The 17,427-nt window shown below is 46.2% G+C and overlaps 2 protein-coding genes across 13 annotated transcripts in view; one reads left to right on the forward strand and one right to left on the reverse strand.

Moving 5' to 3' along the window:
- The window catches only part of METTL21C (methyltransferase 21C, AARS1 lysine), a 239,337-nt gene that overhangs the window by 182,397 nt on the left and 39,513 nt on the right, over window positions 1-17,427 (reverse strand). The window lies entirely within an intron of this gene.
- Window positions 1-17,427, forward strand: part of TPP2 (tripeptidyl peptidase 2) — a 58,245-nt gene that overhangs the window by 17,509 nt on the left and 23,309 nt on the right. For all 4 annotated transcript variants that reach the window (XM_052650172.1, XM_052650174.1, XM_052650175.1 and 1 more), the window contains 13 exons: window positions 486-610; window positions 1,285-1,448; window positions 3,159-3,313; window positions 3,972-4,048; window positions 6,311-6,438; window positions 8,858-8,957; window positions 9,210-9,358; window positions 11,066-11,181; window positions 11,677-11,845; window positions 12,538-12,695; window positions 12,984-13,060; window positions 14,970-15,076; window positions 15,781-15,935. In XM_052650172.1, coding sequence (XP_052506132.1) covers window positions 486-610; window positions 1,285-1,448; window positions 3,159-3,313; window positions 3,972-4,048; window positions 6,311-6,438; window positions 8,858-8,957; window positions 9,210-9,358; window positions 11,066-11,181; window positions 11,677-11,845; window positions 12,538-12,695; window positions 12,984-13,060; window positions 14,970-15,076; window positions 15,781-15,935 — 1,680 coding nt within the window. The remainder of the gene's footprint in view (window positions 1-485; window positions 611-1,284; window positions 1,449-3,158; window positions 3,314-3,971; window positions 4,049-6,310; window positions 6,439-8,857; window positions 8,958-9,209; window positions 9,359-11,065; window positions 11,182-11,676; window positions 11,846-12,537; window positions 12,696-12,983; window positions 13,061-14,969; window positions 15,077-15,780; window positions 15,936-17,427) is intronic.

A 17,427-nucleotide genomic window follows, 5' to 3' on the forward strand; every position in this document is an offset into this window, starting at 1 on the left:
AGTATGTATTTAACTCAGCAAATTTAACAGAGGCGAGACTATTCATAATTCCTGTTTTTTATTTGGGCTCTTAAGAAATAGATTTGAAATGGAAATGTTCCTGGATATAAAAACCTAAAGGTAGATAAACTAACGTGTAGCAATTTTAGTGTTGCTTTTAGAACTGAATCATGCATGTACAGGGTATGTGACTAACACCCTTGGCCAAATGAGGTCCCCGCCACCTAGCGCTGTGTCTTTCCCAAAGCAGGGGTAGTGAGGGACTGACTATGATAGTAAGTGAAATTTTTTTTTATTTAATACTTTAATTGATATCTGCCACTAAATTGAATTTCAAATTGTACAGATATAAAAGGAAAATTTTCTTATATTTTTCCAGGGTAAAATAACTTTACTACTGGGTCACATTATCTTTGGTTGTCTGTTAATGTCACTTGTCAAGAGCACAAAATGTACTAACATTAACACATGTTCTAACTGATTAGGCAAATAAATTAATCAAGGAGGAGCTTCAGAGTCAAGTGGAATTGCTAAACTCTTTTGAGAAAAAGTACAGTGATCCTGGCCCGGTGTACGACTGCTTGGTGTGGTTTGATGGTGAGACCTGGAGGTGAGCCATGTGGATTTTATACATCTTCATTTAAAAATGGTCTTGCCTGTTCTGAAGAACATTAAGCCCTCAAAACTGCCCAGAGATTTGGTTTACAAGACATTAATATCTCTAAGCAAAGCACCTCGAGAGCCGGGTTGGCTTTTGAGTAGTTTTGGATAAAGCCTTTTGAACTTCTTAGTATTTTAGGCATGAAAGCTGACTCTTAACCTCTCTTAAAGAATCTTACCCACTTAACCAGACAGTAGTCATTAAATAGACAACAGCAGGTTGATCATAGAAATGTTCCTGATTGAAGCTGGGCAGTTTGGAAAGTGCAGGAGGATCTAGCAAGAGTATCTACTATACATGTTGTAAGGGCAGAAGAGGGAAGTGGGATAAGGACTTACCACCAGAGACCTAGACGCTAAGCTGGTCTGATTCCTGAAGCCGGTGGGTGGTTTTCTTCCTGGAGGTCTGTGAAGGACAGTTCCTAGAGCCCCTTGTGCCTGACTTCATTTAAGGGCTGGTTGCTTAAGTCATCTTACCCAGTCTTTACTGAGGCCTCTGTGACAGAGGCAGCTGCCACGTTTGTGCTGGTAAACAGAGGTGGTGTGGTAAGAAGGACCTCGAGAAATAGTATTGTGTGATTTTTAGATAGCTTGCATTACCTGCTCTTAATTCTCCTTTCCCAGAGCCTGCATTGATTCGAGTGAAGATGGGGATCTGAGTAAATCGACTGTTCTGAGAAACTACAAAGAAGCCCAGGAGTACGGCTCCTTTGGCGCCGCCGAGATGCTGAATTACTCCGTTAACATATATGACGATGGGAACCTGCTCTCCATAGTGACCAGTGGAGGTATTCTGTCTCAGGTTTGCTAACTAGAGATGAACGTGCAAAGTACCGGGAGGAAAAATTCCTCTACCCAAAAACAGCCTTAAGGAGATTTGACCGATGCCTACGACAGAACTAGGTCTGGAGTCACGGATGTGATGAGATTTCCTGGAAAGGTTTTTTTTTTTAAGGCCACAACCATGTAGGATCCATTCCAGGAGTGTGAGCATGGTCCAGCTACAAAAAAAAAAAACATAGTTCATTCTATGAACAGTAATTTCACCTCCAAATACTAACTCGTGAAAATTCACCCATGAGTGTGAAGGATCAGGTAAAAGGATCCTTAGCACAGCTTCCTGCGTAATTTCAGAAAAGTTACAGACTTTCTTGAAACTTGTGTGTTGGTTTAAAATTATGTTATTCATCCTGTGGAATATGTTATATAGTAATCGGAAGGAATAAATCTGCATATAACTGTGTATAAATCTCAGATCCATAAATTTTAGTGAAGAAAATATGTTGATGTTAAAAAAATTGTGTGAAAATGGTTTATGGGTGTGTGTGTGTGTGTGGTAAAAATATAAAAATACAGGTGCACAGAAGGTGTGCACCAGCTGCAGGGCTGCTCTCCATAGCTCACTTCTGGGAGGGAGTGAGGAGGGTGAAGTGGGGTACCCAGCTCCCCCCGCCCCCCCACGTCCGTAGAGGCACAGCTCAGGTACAGGAAGCTGCCCACACTACACACTCGCAGGGTGGTGAGTTCTGATGTGTGCACACACCCCGGAAACCTTCCCCACAACCGAAACAACAGATCTCCATCACCACCACCCTCAAAGGCTGGCTTGCTCTTCCTTTATAACCCAGTTGTCTCCACTCACGTCCTCTGGTAGCCGCTGAAGGGCTTCCTGTCCACCCTCGATTACTGTACATTTGGTAGAATTTTATATAAACGGAATTTTTAAAATGCAGGTTGTTTTTGCCCGCCCATTTCAGCATGTCGGGCTGAATCCATACTGTGATGATAAGTAGCTCGTTCCTTATTGTCGAGTATTTCAGCATGTGCGTCCACCATGGTTCATTTGCCCATTCACCTCCTGATGCACATTTGGGTTGTTTGAACAACCGTGTACAGGTCTGTGTAGAAGCTGGTTTTTGTTTTAGTTGGAAACCATGTCTGGGAGAGCTGGTTGGGTGTGGTCGGGCCATACAGTATTGAAGACCGTCCGAGCTCCCCTTGGCAGTAGCAGAGTGTCACACCCGCCACAGAGCGGCGTGCACATCCCTCAGCCTCAGTTCTTTAGCAAGGGGTGGCTCCATGTGGCCTTCGTTTGCGTCTCCCAGGTGACTCATCTTTTCATACATTTATTTGCCATTGGTCATCCTCTTGGGAAATGTTTTTCAAATGCTCTTTACCCATTTTTCTTTTGTGTTCTCTCTTTTTCTTTTTTTGATTTGAAAGTTCATGTTCTAGATATAAGCACTTTGTCAATTACACGTGTGTGAATACTTTCTCACCTTTGTGACTTAACAGCGTAGAATCCCAGATGGCAGAACAGCGTATGTAATTCACAGTCATTTTCTGTGAATTATTATTAAGAGACAAGAAACAGTACCCCCTTACACGTTAAGATAAGCATGTTTTTATTCTGATGACTACTACACAGATTGAATCTCGCAGTTAAAACTTTGAGCCCCTGAGGGTGTTACCTCGTCGTCTCCCCTTCTTGCCTCTAGGAGCCCACGGAACACACGTAGCTAGCATAGCTGCTGGGCATTTTCCCGAAGAACCTGAGCGGAATGGCGTAGCTCCTGGTGCTCAGATTCTTTCCATCAAGATCGGAGACACAAGACTAAGCACGATGGAGACGGGCACAGGCCTCATCCGAGCTGTGAGTGCTCCTGAGCTGCCGGCGTCCAGGGCTGATGCTTCACGGTTGGGGACACTTTGATCAGCAAGCTGCTCTTGCTTTACCAAAAATGCATGGAACTGTATCCAGTGTATAGGGCTTTGTTTTCAACAGCCCCAAATGCTTAACTCACTTAAAAATAGTTTTATGAGAAATTATTTGGGGTAAAGGGATTTGGGGAAATATGAAAACATTGTTTACATTATACTTCTCACTTGCAGTAAATCCCTTAGCAGACTATTTTGAGATACTTTTAAAAGCATGAAAAAAGGAAGACGTTTCAGCCAGCCTGCTCCATCAATGTTAAGAATTTATTCTTCATTTCACTTTAACATATGAATTCTATTTCACTTGAGTGAATTTAAACTTTAAAGAGACCTCCTTCGTCTCTCCAACTCAATTCTGCAGATGCTGGTTTGTTTTTTATTGACTACTTCCCGTGCCGTGTATCAACACCACCCCCAAACACACACACACACGCACCTTTTTTTAAGTTTGTCAGCCATGTCTGGCAGTAAGTTATGAATTTAGATGTGAATTGGAGTATGATTGGTTACAGAACTGTGGGATGCCTTTATTGTGCTGGCGTTTCTGTTTTTATGAATGGCTGCCTAAGCTGGACTCTTGATCTTTTTACTAGATGATAGAAGTTATAAATCATAAGTGTGATCTTGTCAACTACAGCTACGGAGAAGCGACTCACTGGCCAAATTCCGGGTGAGTGTTCTTTGCCACTCGTCAGCCGTGGAAGCTCAGCTGACAGAGAGCCCTGAGCGTTTCTGTATAACTGGATCGAACGTCACAGCTGAAGGAGAGCAGACTTGGGTAGATCCTGTGCGTCCCTGAGGCCCTTCGTCCACGGTCACATCTTTGACGCCGGTGTCCCCTCCTGGCCGGTGGAGCCGACGGCCCCTGGGACCCCGTCCACAGGCAGCCCGACCTCGGGTGTGCGCGCCTGACGGAGCCCGGCCTGCAGAAGCTCCGCGGGTGCTGCGGCGGCGGCGCCCCTCGGCTGCCGGCTCTGCGGAGGCCACCCTGGCGGCGTGCTCGGGGGCCACGGGTGTGGGGTCAGCGCTGTCCCTGGTCACAGCGCGCGCCCTGCCCTCCTGGACGGCCGTTTCACACCTTCTCCTTGGGGACTCCCGGCGACCTCCCCATCAGTCCTCAGCTGGCACCCTTGCTGCTTTCTTTCCCAGAGTAGGTAAAAACGCTTAGAGGGGACTCCGGGCCCCCTGTGACACGCCTGACCCCACCAGCTGCCATCCCTTCTGCTTTCATGAAGCCTGCCTGGGATGAAGAGCCTGGCCCTGGTCCCCTCCACCCTCGGAGATGCCCTCCAGCATCGACCCGCTCCTTTCCTGGCTCTCTTTCCTGTTAGAGAGACCTGCTCAAGTATCCACTAGCTTTAAAACTAACCAGTAACAAGCCTCCTCATCTCCCATGGCCTTTGCTTGCTTTTCTAGCAAAACCTAGACTGGTGTGTTCACCGTTGTCCATCGACGGCTCTCACTGCCCCAGTGCCCTCCCTGAGCTGTAGGGGCTTCCAGCCTCTGGCTTAGCCTTGACCTCATGTTACCTCAGCCTTTCTGTCTTCATAGCGCTAACTTAGCGGTGACCCTATCTGGAGAGTTTCCTCCCACCACCCCACCCAGATAACACCCATTGTGCATTTTCTGAGCTCTGTGACAGAGCTCTGCCGAAGCGCAAATGTCCCCAAACTAGAGCCTGTAGTTGGCTCTAGTCATCAGTGACTTAGTTTCCATGGGTGCGTCATAAATGCTTTTGCTGGATGAAAAGAGCCGGTTTCAGTGGCTCTGTGTCTCAGGATTGTGTTTAGGTGACGTGTACGGTGGCAGGGCTCTAGAACGATCCATGGGCGCCGGAGTGTAGAAGGGACCCTGTACCTGCAGATGGCCAGATAACCCCAGGAGATGGTTTAATGCGGTGCTGAAACCATTCCTGTACTTAACGGTGGTGGTTTCACAGTCTGTAGATATGTGCAGTCTCAGAACTAGACACCAAAGAGAAGGTCGGTTCTACCACACGTTGATTTAAGAAATAAAAATTTTAAAACCCATAATTTCCTCAGCTGATGCTCATTTCCAGACCTGGTAGGGAGCACGCTGTCTGCATCAGTTGTGAACGTGACCTCGCAGGAGCGAGAAGGATCTGCTTCCGTGTCTTCATTACCGCAGTGTATACCTTTCTCTCCTGGGACCTTCCTTCTTTTACAGTCTTCTTACTCTAACGTGCTTTTTCCTTCACTTTATGATTTTAGAGTATCCTTGGCCCTTTACCTTTTTACATCGGCCTCATTTTTCCCTCGTGGTCTAACTTTACCTCCTGTAATGACTACCAGTGTATTTTTCTTCCTTGCTGTCAGGCTCTAACCAGATGTGTTAAATCTCTCTCCCTGGTGCCTTATTCCCCCATTCACCTTTGCCGCTTGTCACAGCTGTGTGAGGAGTTGGTCCTCCACACTTCACATGGCGGGTGGAGTGGACCCCCTGTGGCCCCTGACCCAGTCTCTGCTAACGTTGCAGTCTTTGCTTTTGGCCCCTTGGCAGTTTATTTTCCCCAATATATACAGTTTTGTTTTTAGCACATTCCCCACTAAAAACGGGGCCTCCTAACTCCCTCCACTGAACCCCGACTGGGGTATGTCTCTGGGCATGGCTCTGTCGCGCTCCACTAATGCTGCACGTGCCCGAATTTACCTGACCTCGCGTTTGAGTGTATTTTAGTTTTATAAACACTTTGTGAGTAGGAGCAAGGCACTTGGAGTTTGAGAACGTCCCTGAGTGATTCTAAGCTCCCCTCCTGACCTGTGACCACCGTTCTGCTGCTTGCAACCCATGTTTTGGTTTTGTTTCTGTTTTTTCATATAAACCATGTTTGAAAATATTTTCACATTACAGTAATCCATTTCTTGAAAAGTGGACAGTTCATGTGTTCAAAGGAGTCCTCTCCCTCTTTCAGGAGGATATGTGAAGTAATCAGTGAAGCCGTGTGGAAGCACAATATAATTTATGTCTCAAGTGCTGGGAATAACGGCCCCTGCCTGTCTACAGTTGGGTGTCCGGGAGGAACCACGTCCAGCGTGATAGGTGAGTTTCCAGTTTTAGAAAGAAACTTAAAAACAAGCAGACAAAAAGATTCAGTCCATCCAGTGTTAACTGTTTTCTCTCCTACACACAGGACACTGAGCCTATAATAGACCCTCAGGAAAGTGAGCTCTAGTAGGGACCCACTGGTGTAGAATTTCATCTCCAGCAGACTGGAGTAAGTGTGGAGGTACAGATCACGGATAGCGGAAGCATAGATCAGGCCTGTTGTTTAGTCGCTAAGTCATATCCAATTGTTTGTGACCCCATGGACTGCAGCACGCCAGGCTTCCCTGTCCTTCACTATCTCCCGGAGTTTGCTCAAACTCATGTCCATTGAGTCGGTGATGCCATCCAACCATCTCATCCTCTGTCGTCCCCTTCTCCTCCTGCCTTCTGTCTTTCCCATCATCAGGGTCTTTTCCGATGAGTCAGTTCTTCACATCAGATGGCCAAAGTCCTGGCACTTCGGCTTCAGCATCAGTCCTTCCGATGAATATTCAGTTGATTTCCTTTAGGAAGGACTGGTTGGATCTCCTTGCAGTCCCAGATCAGGCTGTGGGATCACAAAAGTGGGGTTCCCTCTGATTTGAGGATCTGGGCAGGGCTTTCTGGAAGAAGTGTGAGAACAAGGATTTCAGTAGGTAGACACAGGCAGGAAGGAGAAGGGCTTTCCAGGCTAAGTGAGCAGCATAAATGAAGACACTTGCTTCACTTTTTATTTATAGTGTACGGCTGTGTATTTATAGCAGCGCTTCCTCCTTTAGTTTCTCTTGGAGCATGCAGGAAGACCCAGAGGTAGAGGAAGGGAGCTTCGTTATTGAGAAAAGCAGTTGAAACACGTTTACTGTGTGCCTGTGGCCTTCCCCACCCTTTGGTGTCCAGGATCGGATACAGTATTGTCTGCTTCACTGGAAACCAACAGGAAACAATAATGCCTGTCAATGAAAGTTGTAAGAGATCAAATTATTTGGAGTCATAATATGAAAATAATAAAATTAGTTTCTATTATACAACAGTAGCTGCCATTTTGTGCAAAAAACAAAACCCCGCAAAACATGAAACCCACCCCTTGGTTTTTTTAATGTGAGGCGTGAATAAGGAAGGGGGAATGGAGATCCCCTAAATAGTAAATGAGGCCTGAAGATTTTTGGTTTATTTTTAAACGTGGGCTCAAAACACCTCTTAATGTTTGTGATTGAACGTGTGACTATAAAAACTGGTCCCAAACAGTTTTCCTGGTGTATTCATCATTAACGGCACAATACATACGTATCATAGGAGTTAGTGGAGCTGTCTAGGTATTAGAGATGATGTTACAGACACACAGCAATATTGGGGCCTTAAAGGTGAGGATAGAAACTGGCCCTTTAAAAAATATTTTTGTTTTTAAATAGCAGTGATCTTATATTTATGGGACATGCTTGTATGCGTGGCTTGTAAATTTTAAGCATGGTGTCGCTTAAATTCTGTTAATGGTGTGTTAAGACAGCAGCGCCTGCCAGTGATTCATGCATTGTGTGTTCCAGATCTCTGGGTACCTCTAAGGACACAAAAGGAAACAAAGTAAACCTGAGAGGCGCCTCATGATCAAAATGCACTGCTCCGCTACAGCGCTCAGGATCTTGTCATTTTCTTACCCCCAGATTGGCAGAACACTTTAACCTAAATTCTGCAAAATGACTTCAGTTTCATGAGGCAGCATTGTTGACCTAAGTCCTCTTAATTCACTCATTCTGTCCAGCCTTCTACCCAGGAGACGTGTGTGTTGTGAAGGAGAATGAGGAGCCGATAGTCTTGGATCCTGAGTCTTGTCTCTGCCGGTCATTATCTTCAGTGCATTTTTTTAGCCCCTCTCGGCCTTGTTTCCACATCCCTGGCATGAAGGGCCTGACTCTGATCTCTGAATTCTGTGATTTCAGAGTCTAACTAGTTTGTGTCTGCACATTTATCTAGGAGACTGTAGCATGTTACATGTTTGTTACTGGCTTACTGAAGCCACTTTGCAGGGGAGGACTACTGCCAATTTCATGGGTAGAATTTTCCATACCATGGTCATTTAAAAATGAAGATCAATCAACTAATTCCTTTATTTTTCTGAAGTTACATTTTTGCAGTTTGAAACACATTTCTCTTTCTCTTTTACACATACACACACTTTTAGTTACATTATCCTGTTTAGTCCACATAATAGTCCTGGAAGGTACTTTTATATACAAAAGCACAGCACCTCGTGTAGTGTCTGGTACATAGTGACCTTGCCTGGGTCGTTAAATTTTTTCACCTTTCCATTTTGTGAGAGAGAACGGTGGTGTCCAGAGAACAGGTGTTTCGCCGGGGTCCCACGGCTGGGGGAGCAGTGGGTTTCGAATCGGGACCCCTGTTCTGTATCCTTTTGTCAATGACCACATTCCCCCCGCAGGTGTGGGCGCCTACGTGTCTCCTGATATGATGGTTGCCGAGTACTCTCTGAGAGAGAAGTTACCTGCAAATCAGTACACGTGGTCTTCTCGAGGCCCCAGGTAGGTTGCCCGTGGAAGTGAAGTGGAGTGAAAGTCGCTCACTCATGTCCGACTCGTTGCGACCCCATGGACTGCGCAGTCCGTGGAATTCTCCAGGCCAGAACGCTGGCGTGGGTAGCCCTTCCCTTCTCCAGGGGGTCTTCCCAGCATGGGACGTCGCAGCCGTTCTGTCCGATTGCTTCGCCCTGAGTTCATTTGCCCATTGGCCCAGCGCCCACCTCCCTAAGCAGACTCTGCCTTGCTCTCCTTCAGCGCTGATGGGGCCCTCGGAGTGAGCGTCAGCGCCCCGGGCGGCGCCATCGCCTCCGTCCCCAACTGGACGCTGCGGGGCACCCAGCTCATGAACGGGACGTCCATGTCGTCTCCCAACGCCTGCGGGGGCATCGCCCTGGTCCTCTCAGGTGAGGAGCGCCTCAGCTACCCTGCTCGGAGGCTCCTGCTGGAGCCACGAGTCGTCGGCTCTTCCACATGTTTCTGTCACAGTTTAAGTACTCTTAATGAGAGAGACGTGACACGGAGAAATGGATTTTCAAAGTTATCATTTTACACTTCGCCTTGCTGTTGTTCGGTCACTGGGTGGTGTCTGGCTGTGAGCCCGTGGACTGCAGTGTGCAAGGCTCCTCTGTCCTTCCTGTGCTTCACCTCAGTCTGGGTTCTAAAATCCATGGCTTACTTGTTTATAAGCTTGCTTAAGGAGGTGTGAAGTGTCTAGACAGTTTCATAAAATAAATTTGATGGCATAAAATAAAGTCAGATTGTAGCCATAAAAAGTAATAGAGTACCTTTCTCTTCTTGCAGACAGATATTTTTGTTCTCTAAAGTTCTCAGGGCAAGAAAACGTGGTTGAATTGGTAGTGACCTGGCCTGTAGTAACGTGTCTGGTGGAGAATCGCTTATGTGATCGTAAAGGTTTGAACGTGCATTTACTCAGCAAGCGTATTTATTGGCTGTTACTATTAAGCTTTATTTTGGCCTGGGGCTAAGTAGGGAACAAAACATCAAAAAGACCTGCCTGTGTGGAGTTGATGTTAAAGTTGGAGAAGGAACAGACGATGAACAAAGTAAAAATTCGCTTCCATGACATAGTAGAGGGTAGGGGCGTTGCCATGGAGCTGGTGAAGGGGCTGGCCCACGGGGAGGCGGGACTTTCTAGGTTGACGGGCAGGCGGCTGCATGCTGGACCGGGAGGATGGGGCCATTGGCACTGACTGGGGCTCCACCCTCGCTCTACCGTGCAGCCTCTCTGAGTGTCTCGGGCTCACTGCTGCCCCTTCTCTGTGGCACACTATTCTGTCTGCCTGGAATTCCTTTCCCGCCAAGTCTTGGCCCTGTGAACATCTGTGTATCCCTGAGAGCCGACCCAGTGTCTGTTCTTCTGGCGGGAGCATCACCCTCTCCAGGATGCTCCCTGACAAAATTGTTTGCTTTCTCGGTTGACTCTCACAGTGCCATCGTGTTCCCATGTTTGTTTGGTTCACATTCTACACTCCTCCTGAGTATTTGCACGTTCAGTTCTGGAGAGGACAGGCGTGCCGTCTTACTCGCTTCCACCTCTCACAACAGTCGTCATCAGAAGGTGGACGGCTGGGTGGCCTCCACGTCGCGTAGACAGTCACCCCCAGCCTCGTTGTCCCCTGTTGTTGACCAGGAGGCTTGTCATCAGCCTCCTGGGATCCAGTCTCCAAGGTGCTGATTGAGCTGTGTGGGGGCTTGAGCATCTTTCTGGCTTGTTTCCGTACCCCTGGTGTGTATCCTGTGCTCCCTGGTTGAGACCTTCTGCCAGTGACCACGTTGATTGACCAGCACTGTCTTAAGGAAGACATCACTGGAATGCCTTTTGGTCCCTGTGCCGAGCCCACCTTCATGCTGCACGGTAGCGGGCGTGTGGAGGTTTTCACTGAATGAAGTCTTTGTGCTATGAGTCATACTGTTTGTCACATTTTTAAGAAAAAAAAAAAAAAGATTGAAAAATGAATGTTGAGGGACAAAAACATTAAAAGCAGAAAACGTACACGTTCTCCATACTAGGGCAGGGGGAGGCCGGGGAAGCGTTTCAAGTAACCGTCTTCTGTAAACACTAGTTTCTTGATTTCGTTTTTCGATTTTAGGTCTGAAAGCTAATGATGTTAACTACACAGTTCATTCGGTCAGAAGAGCTCTTGAAAACACTGCAGTGAAGGCTGACAACATAGAAGTATTTGCCCAAGGACATGGTATTATTCAGGTATTGCTGTTTGTTTGAGAAGCAGGTTGTAGATCAATAGGACAATATTTTAGCTGTTATTGGATGATATCCCTACAGTAGTGATTGAGTTTTTCCAATTGTTGACTATATGGCCAGAGTAGTTTTCTGAACCACAAGCGAAGAAGGTATGAAAAGAGATTTTATAGTTGAATTTGTGGTGGTACGATAGAGAGATGTAATTGATGTAAGACATATAGAGAGATGGCAGCGGGCAGCGAGTGAAAGCTGACCAGACATAACGGCACGTGGAGGATTCCTAGCGTCATCACTTGGGAGTATGAGGGTGAAGTGGAAGGTGAGTCCAGTGGCTGGACCAGTGTTTTGTCCAGTGGGGTAGAGCTTTACCACGTAGTTCAGAGAGGAGAGTGTTGAAGCTGACTCCTTGCTACAACTGAAATGAAATGGGTGATTTACAACAGAAGATTTTTTTTGACCCAATTATGTGTATCTTACTATTTCTATCCTTTTACTTAGGTCGATAAAGCCTATGACTACCTCGTTCAGAACACATCGTTTGCTAACAAATTAGGTTTCACTGTTACTGTGGGAACTAACCGTGGCATCTACCTCCGAGATCCTGTTCAGGTGGCTGCACCTTCGGATCATGGCGTTGGCATTGAGCCTGTATTTCCAGAAAATACTGGTGGGTGGTAGCCAGAGAGTAAGCTCACATGTTCACATTTTTGGTTTGAATTGTACTGTAATAGAGAAGTGCTGTTTAGGCTGATGTTTTAAAGAGATAGGAGTGAACAATGTTAACATTACTGTACATTTCAGAGCATAGGGGAAACTGATGGCAACTGGGGACCCTGATACAGTGGCAGTTGAGTTAGCAGTGTGACTACAAGAAAGTAGTAGAATGGGCCTTCAGTCACCTAGAGCTCTTATTAAATTGTGGACCATAAAGCATCCGATGCCTTTTCTTTCCCACCTTTACTGCTTGAGTGTAAGACCCACATTTTGGTTGCAGAGTGGGAAAATCAGGGAGAGCCCCAGCTCAGTGAATGTAAACAGAATTGTCATCAGTGTAAACAAGGAGTCTCTTAGATTCTGTTAACTGCATGCAGAATGAAAAAATGACCCTAAACGCCTTATGTTGAGGTTGTGGCCATGCTGGGTGAGCGCGTGGATGGACCCCAAGTGTGCTGAAATACGTGTGAGGGAGACGGTGTGACTGATGTGTATGGGCTGTGCTTGGGGAGCCCGTGTCTACTACATTTTATAGCCAACGGTGCTTTCTTGCCGCTGAATGTTCTTGAGAGACGACAGAACGTTTTAAAATGGAAGAAGAAGAAAACAGAGCTAATCTTCACTTTTTGGTTTTTTTAATGCCAGAAAACTCTGAGAAAATATCCCTCCAGCTTCATTTAGCCTTAACTTCGAATTCATCGTGGGTTCAGTGTCCCAGCCATTTGGAACTCATGAATCAGTGCAGACACATAAACATACGTGTGGACCCCAGGGGCTTAAGGGAAGGACTGCATTATACAGAGGTACTCACCTGCGTGTCCTCATTTCTGCTTTCTTTGCACTGTGTAGGAGTGTTTGTGTGGCAGACTGTTTACCCATTAGGCTGAGTTAGTCAGGGGTTGGCCTGCATATAGTTGTTCAGGCTGTTTGCCTTTGATACGTGACGTGACATCAGAAAACTGTGCTTTTACTTAGGACCTTTCACCTTTAATATGAGATGAATTTATTCTGTGAGCAGGTCCACCTTCTTTCGTTCTCCCCTTTTAAGGAAGCTTCGTTTGTGGATACTGACCCTTAGCTCTTTCCTCTAGGTATGTGGCTATGACATAGCGTCGCCCAGCGCAGGCCCTCTGTTCAGAGTCCCCATCACCGCGGTCATCGCAGCAAAGTGAGTGCCTGGTCGTCACCCGCGTGCTGTCCGTGTGACTGAGGTGGCTGTTCATGGGAGCGGGCTGAGCTTGTAAAGCATCCGCAGGCCAGAACCGAGGAACTGGGTTTCAGTTCTGCTCCTTGCTCAGCATGCAAGGTGGCATGTGGTTGGTCAGCTGTTCTTGTTCACAGGGAGGAGGATTAATGGCGTCTGCCGCCTGCCCTCCAGCAGGGTGACAGCGCCCTCCTGGCTGCCCGGGCTGGAGGCCTGAAGCCTCTGCAGTGTCTTGACAGTGACTTTGTCCCCTCCCACCCCGACCTCACTGCCGCCACCCCCATCTCTGGAATCACAGTGTCTCCTGGTTCTTCCGCATTTCCAGTCCCCTCTGTTTCCGGCTCTTCCCTCTCCCTCTTGTCTTCCACCCCGGACTGAAGGGTCGGGTCTGATCATACTGCTTCCGTATAAGGTCCTTCAGCGTCTCGCCTGAGGATCCTGCTCTGCAGAGCGCCAGTGGTGGTCCTGCAGAGCCCGTGTCTCCTGCGGCTCCATCACCACTTTCTGCATCCCACGAGCTCACAGAGCTGACCTTCCCTCTGTCTTCAGGAGGGGCCCGTTTGCACAGCTAATTCTTTGCTTCAGTCCCCTGTCTCCTAACATGACGACCAGGCAGGTTCCCAGTCATCCCCAGCTGAAGGGGGTCCCTCCTTTCTGCTGCTTCTCGCTTTTGCACACCTGTGGCTTAGGCTTTAGCCAGTGTGCTGTCATTTCTAATTTACTCCATTTGACTCTGAGCCCACAGAAGACTCGGGGCCTGCATCTTACGTAATCCCACGTGGAGCCCACTGTACAGAATAGACACAAAAAATGATCCAGTACATGAAGGACAAGACTGAGATGAGAGTTCTGGAAACAGTGGGAAATTCTGAGTTAGCACTTGCTGTGGAGTCAGTTGCTCAGTAATATTTAATATGCAGTAGGTCTCAGCCTGTATGAAACATAGAATGGAATGGAGATAACACAAGTGAAAAAATGGCAGAACGGTTAAATTCTCAGCTGCATTTTCCCTGGAAGTCCAACAGGAACTTATTAGACGAGGTAACGTGTAAGATTCAGGAATTGGCTAGGACCTCTTCTCCTGACGGAAGCTCTCTGGGGCCACTCCGCACAGACGAAGCACTTTGCATCTTTTCCGTGAGCGCTCCCCGTCTCCCAGAGCATGCTGCGTTCAGCATCTCTGCTGGGCGTTCTGTCTCCACGGGACTGGCCGAGGATTCACTGTTGCGTCTGTAGCTTCTAGTAGCTGTGCCCTCGATGGAGTAGGCACTCATTAAATGTTGGTCACACTGAGTAGAGTTAATCCTTGGTACCTACTTCAGCTTTCCAGTGTGGATAAGTAAACATTTGACCTTTGTGTTTCACTGATGCTTTTCAAAAACCCGATGGAAGTAGTTTTCCTTCGTACCGTGTCCTTTCTGGCATGGCTGCATTTTGTAACTACAAAAGGGATTAAATTTAATAGCAGTTTCAGAGGGATAAGACAGTATCAGAGTCACAAAATGTTGCCTTTGATTTTGGTATTTTTAGAGTCAAAATAGTCCAGATTCTGGTTTTCTGAAAATTCTGTGGATGTTGTAGAATTCTGTTAACAGCAGCAACAAAAAAGAACTGTGTGTCTGGGTATATTATACACAAATTATAGAACGAGTAAAGAGCAGAAAAATCGTCTACACTGGGCCCCCCCCAGTTCTCTCTGCTGACATGTTGCAAAGATGAGATGATACTGTGCATACCGGTTTGTTCCCAGCCTTTAACTTGCTGTGTTCATTTCTCAGGAGCTATTGAAATCTAGAGTGCCAGTGGGTTTACAGTATGAAGCCATTTTTAATGAGAGTTTCATGTTTAATCATTAGTTTTTATTAATTTTCAGAGTAAATGAATCAACACATTATGACCTAGCCTTGACAGATGTACATTTTAAACCTGGTCAGATTCGAAGGCATTTTATTGAGGTTCCTGAGGGTGCAACATGGGCTGGTAAGTAAAATTAGAGTCTGTCTTGCCCACTTGTCTTTTTTTGTTTTTTGTTTTCTTTTAATTGGAGGATAATTGCATTACAGTGTTGTATTGGTTTCTGCCAGACAACAGCATGAATCAGTCAGAAGGACACATGTCCCCTCCCTCTTGAAACTCCTTCCCACCCCCCACCCACCCCGTCATCTTTCTGTGGATTCTGAAGGCCAGAGCAGATAAACCAAGGGGGAGAGATTAGGAAAACTTAGCAGTGAAGTTGAATAAAGGGATACTAATGGAACTTAGGCATGGTAACAAACAGAGGTTTCTAAAATTAAAGTCCTCTTTATCAGGAACGGATTGGTTTTTAGCTAAAGTAAGAGGAAAGGCTGAATTTAGCAACAGAGGAGGAAGAGATTTTAAAAATCCCCCAGCTAGGATAATTGTGTGTCCATCCGTGGACCGCTTCTGTTTCATGCTCTTTGCAGCATCGCGATTGCTCATTTAAATCCTGATTTGTGTATTTTCCATAGCTAACATTTCTACTCTCTCATCTCAATTAATATTCTATCAATTCGTTGTTTCTAAGGAAATAGGCAGGTTTCACTTGAATGTATCGTCTTGTTCTTGATAGCTGATTCCCCTAAAGTAGGCGTAGGCGTCACGGAAGTTTGTGTCCCTTTGAAACCTCAGCAGTGAATGTGTTGCCTCTCGCCTTCTCGCCTCAGAGGTCACCGTGTGCTCCTGCTCTTCTGAGGTGTCCGCCAAGTTCGTCCTTCACGCAGTGCAGCTTGTGAAGCAGAGAGCGTACCGGAGTCACGAATTCTACAAGTTTTGTTCCCTTCCAGAGAAAGGAACGCTCACTGAAGCTTTCCCGGTCTTAGTAAGTTTTGATTAACAGCCTGAAACCCTAAAACTGCTTCCATTTGTCTTCCGTGTGGGCAGTTGTTGCTCGGCCGCTAAGTCGTGTCCGACTCTGTGACTGCAAGGACTGTGGCCCAGCAGGCTCCTGTATCAGTGGGGTTTCCCAGGCAAGAATACTGGAGTGGGTTGCCACGCCTGCCTCCAGGGGCTCTTCCCGACCCAGGGATCGAACCCAAGCTGCCTCCTTGGCAGGCAGGCAGGATTCTTGACCACTGAGCCACCTGGAAAGCCCCTGGTGTGAGCTAAGACTCAAGTATTTTGATTTGATTTGATAGTTTGTATTCAGAGCACACTGGGCCTGTGTGTTTTATTAATGCTGAGTAATGTCAGAAGATAGGTCATCTTACTAAGACACTTAAGACCAAGTGAGGTAAGTACTAATCTCTCTAACTCTTAAATAATTTAGTCAAAAGAAAGTTCTGGTATGCTACATGCTGACGCTTCACAAAGTGGACCCTGGTTGAGAGTGTTTTCTCATTGTATGGTAGACTGTTTATATTTAAGACTTTTTTATTTACTTTAGTCATTTTATTACTGCCCTGTTGTTAAGAATCCATGAGGTTAATTTGTTCTATAGGTGAAAACTGCCGCTCCTTCCTACAAATTACTTCAGTGTGGCAGATTTCCACACTTACCTATAGTGTGAGAAATGAGGGCTTCCTTCTAGAAGGTGAATGTACTGATGACCTTCTTTAAACTTGCTACTTAGTAGTTTGAGTTGGATCCCTTATTTTTCCTTTATCTCTTCTTGAAGATAAGTGATCAGAAGGTAAACTTTCACTTGTGTTCTTGTATGTGTTGGAGTAATATGATTCATCTTTAAACTTTCTAGTGCAAAGAATGTTCAAACTACCACACAATTGCACTCATCTCACATGTTAGCGAAGTAATGCTCAAAATTCTCCAAGCCAGGCTTCAACAGTATGTGAACCGTGAACTTCCAGATGCTCAAACTGGATTTAGAAAAGGCAGAGGGACCAGAGATCAAATTGCCAGCATCTGTTGGATCATCGAAAAAGTAAGAAACTTCCAGAAAAACATCTACTTTTGCTTTATTGACTACACCAAAGCTTTTGACTGTGTGGATCACAACAAACTGGAAAATTCTTCAAGAGATGGGAATACCAGACCACCTTACCTGCCTCTTGAGAAATGTGTATGCAGGTCAAGAAGCAACAGTCAGAACCAGACATGGAACAACAGACTGGTTCCAAATTGAGAAAGGAGTACATCAAGGCTGTATATTGTCACCATGCTTATTCAACTTTTATGCAGATTACATAATGAGAAACACTGGGCTGGAGGAAGCACAAGCTGTAATCAAGATTACCGGGACAGATATCAATAACCTCAGATAAGTAGATGACACCACCCTTATGGCAGAAAGCAAAGAAGAACTAAAGAGCGTCTTGATGAACGTGAAAGAGGAGAGTGAAACGGTTGGTTTAAAA

This window comes from Budorcas taxicolor, chromosome 12 (genome assembly GCF_023091745.1).
Source record: "Budorcas taxicolor isolate Tak-1 chromosome 12, Takin1.1, whole genome shotgun sequence".
NCBI lineage: Eukaryota > Metazoa > Chordata > Mammalia > Artiodactyla > Bovidae > Budorcas > Budorcas taxicolor.